Here is an 898-nt window from a genome sequence, read left to right on the forward strand (position 1 = left end):
CGAATTTTACGGCAATTTTGCAACCGGTGTACAAGTCCTTTGCAAGTTAAACCGTAAGAACCACCAAGGCGGCACCTAGTTCTCTATTGAACTCAAAATAAAATGCCCCATTATCACAAATTATTGTATTGATTGGTACATTTCGCTTGGGACATGGTTTTGGCGCCAAAATAATTGGCATTGCGCCGCGCGCAATGTGGTGCGGCCCTTGGTCGCCAAAGCACACGATGCCGAAGGCAAAGCCAAAGAAAAACCGGATGAAGCTCGAGGTAATATGCTTTTAATTAGAGGATTTTGTTTTATGTTTAGTTGCTAATGTGAACTATTGCATTGACAATAAAAAGGCTGTGCAAGCCGCACTTGTTCAAGGCGTCACACAAGAGCTTGCTGTATCATTGGTGCGCACCTCACAACGCTGGAACGGTGGGTGAAAGCCGAAGATGACATTAAGAAAGCAGTAAAATCGATCCCGAATAAGACATACATCTCAAGAGTTAAACACGGCGTCAAACTACGTTATCCAGAGGTGGATAAACGGTAAGTAAAGCTCTTTTTTTCGCTTGAATGGTGATAACAATGTGTGCTTATACTAGGCTATTTGAATGGGTTGTTGAAATGCGGAAAAACAAGTCGCGTTGTAAAATATATATTATTTTCTTTTAATGTTAGTACTTCTAATTCATTACTGTTACAGGCGTCACGGCGGGGTGCCTATTAATGATGGCCGCTGTGTTTAAATTGGACTTTCGCTCAAGTAGATCGCGCTTGACAGCAGTGATGTATTTGCACCGGTTTCGCTGCAGGAACCGCCTGTCAATCCGACGAATTACACATCATGGTACCGAAACACGCGATACGATGGAGGTATAAACAAGTATTTAAATTTTCAGTGCCGTAT

At 42.4% G+C, this 898-nt stretch overlaps 1 protein-coding gene across 1 annotated transcript; it reads left to right on the top strand.

Moving 5' to 3' along the window:
- Positions 1-227: 227 nt before the first annotated feature.
- PPTG_24731 (hypothetical protein) lies at positions 228-431 on the top strand (the record flags this gene model as incomplete). Its single annotated transcript, XM_008918372.1, has 2 exons — positions 228-269; positions 345-431. 2 exons carry the CDS (start codon positions 228-230, stop codon positions 429-431), a joined length of 129 nt encoding a protein of 42 aa, XP_008916620.1.
- Positions 432-898: the final 467 nt, after the last annotated feature.

This window comes from Phytophthora parasitica, assembly GCF_000247585.1.
Source record: "Phytophthora parasitica INRA-310 unplaced genomic scaffold supercont2.193, whole genome shotgun sequence".
In the NCBI taxonomy this organism is placed as follows: Eukaryota; Oomycota; class Peronosporomycetes; order Peronosporales; family Peronosporaceae; genus Phytophthora; species Phytophthora nicotianae.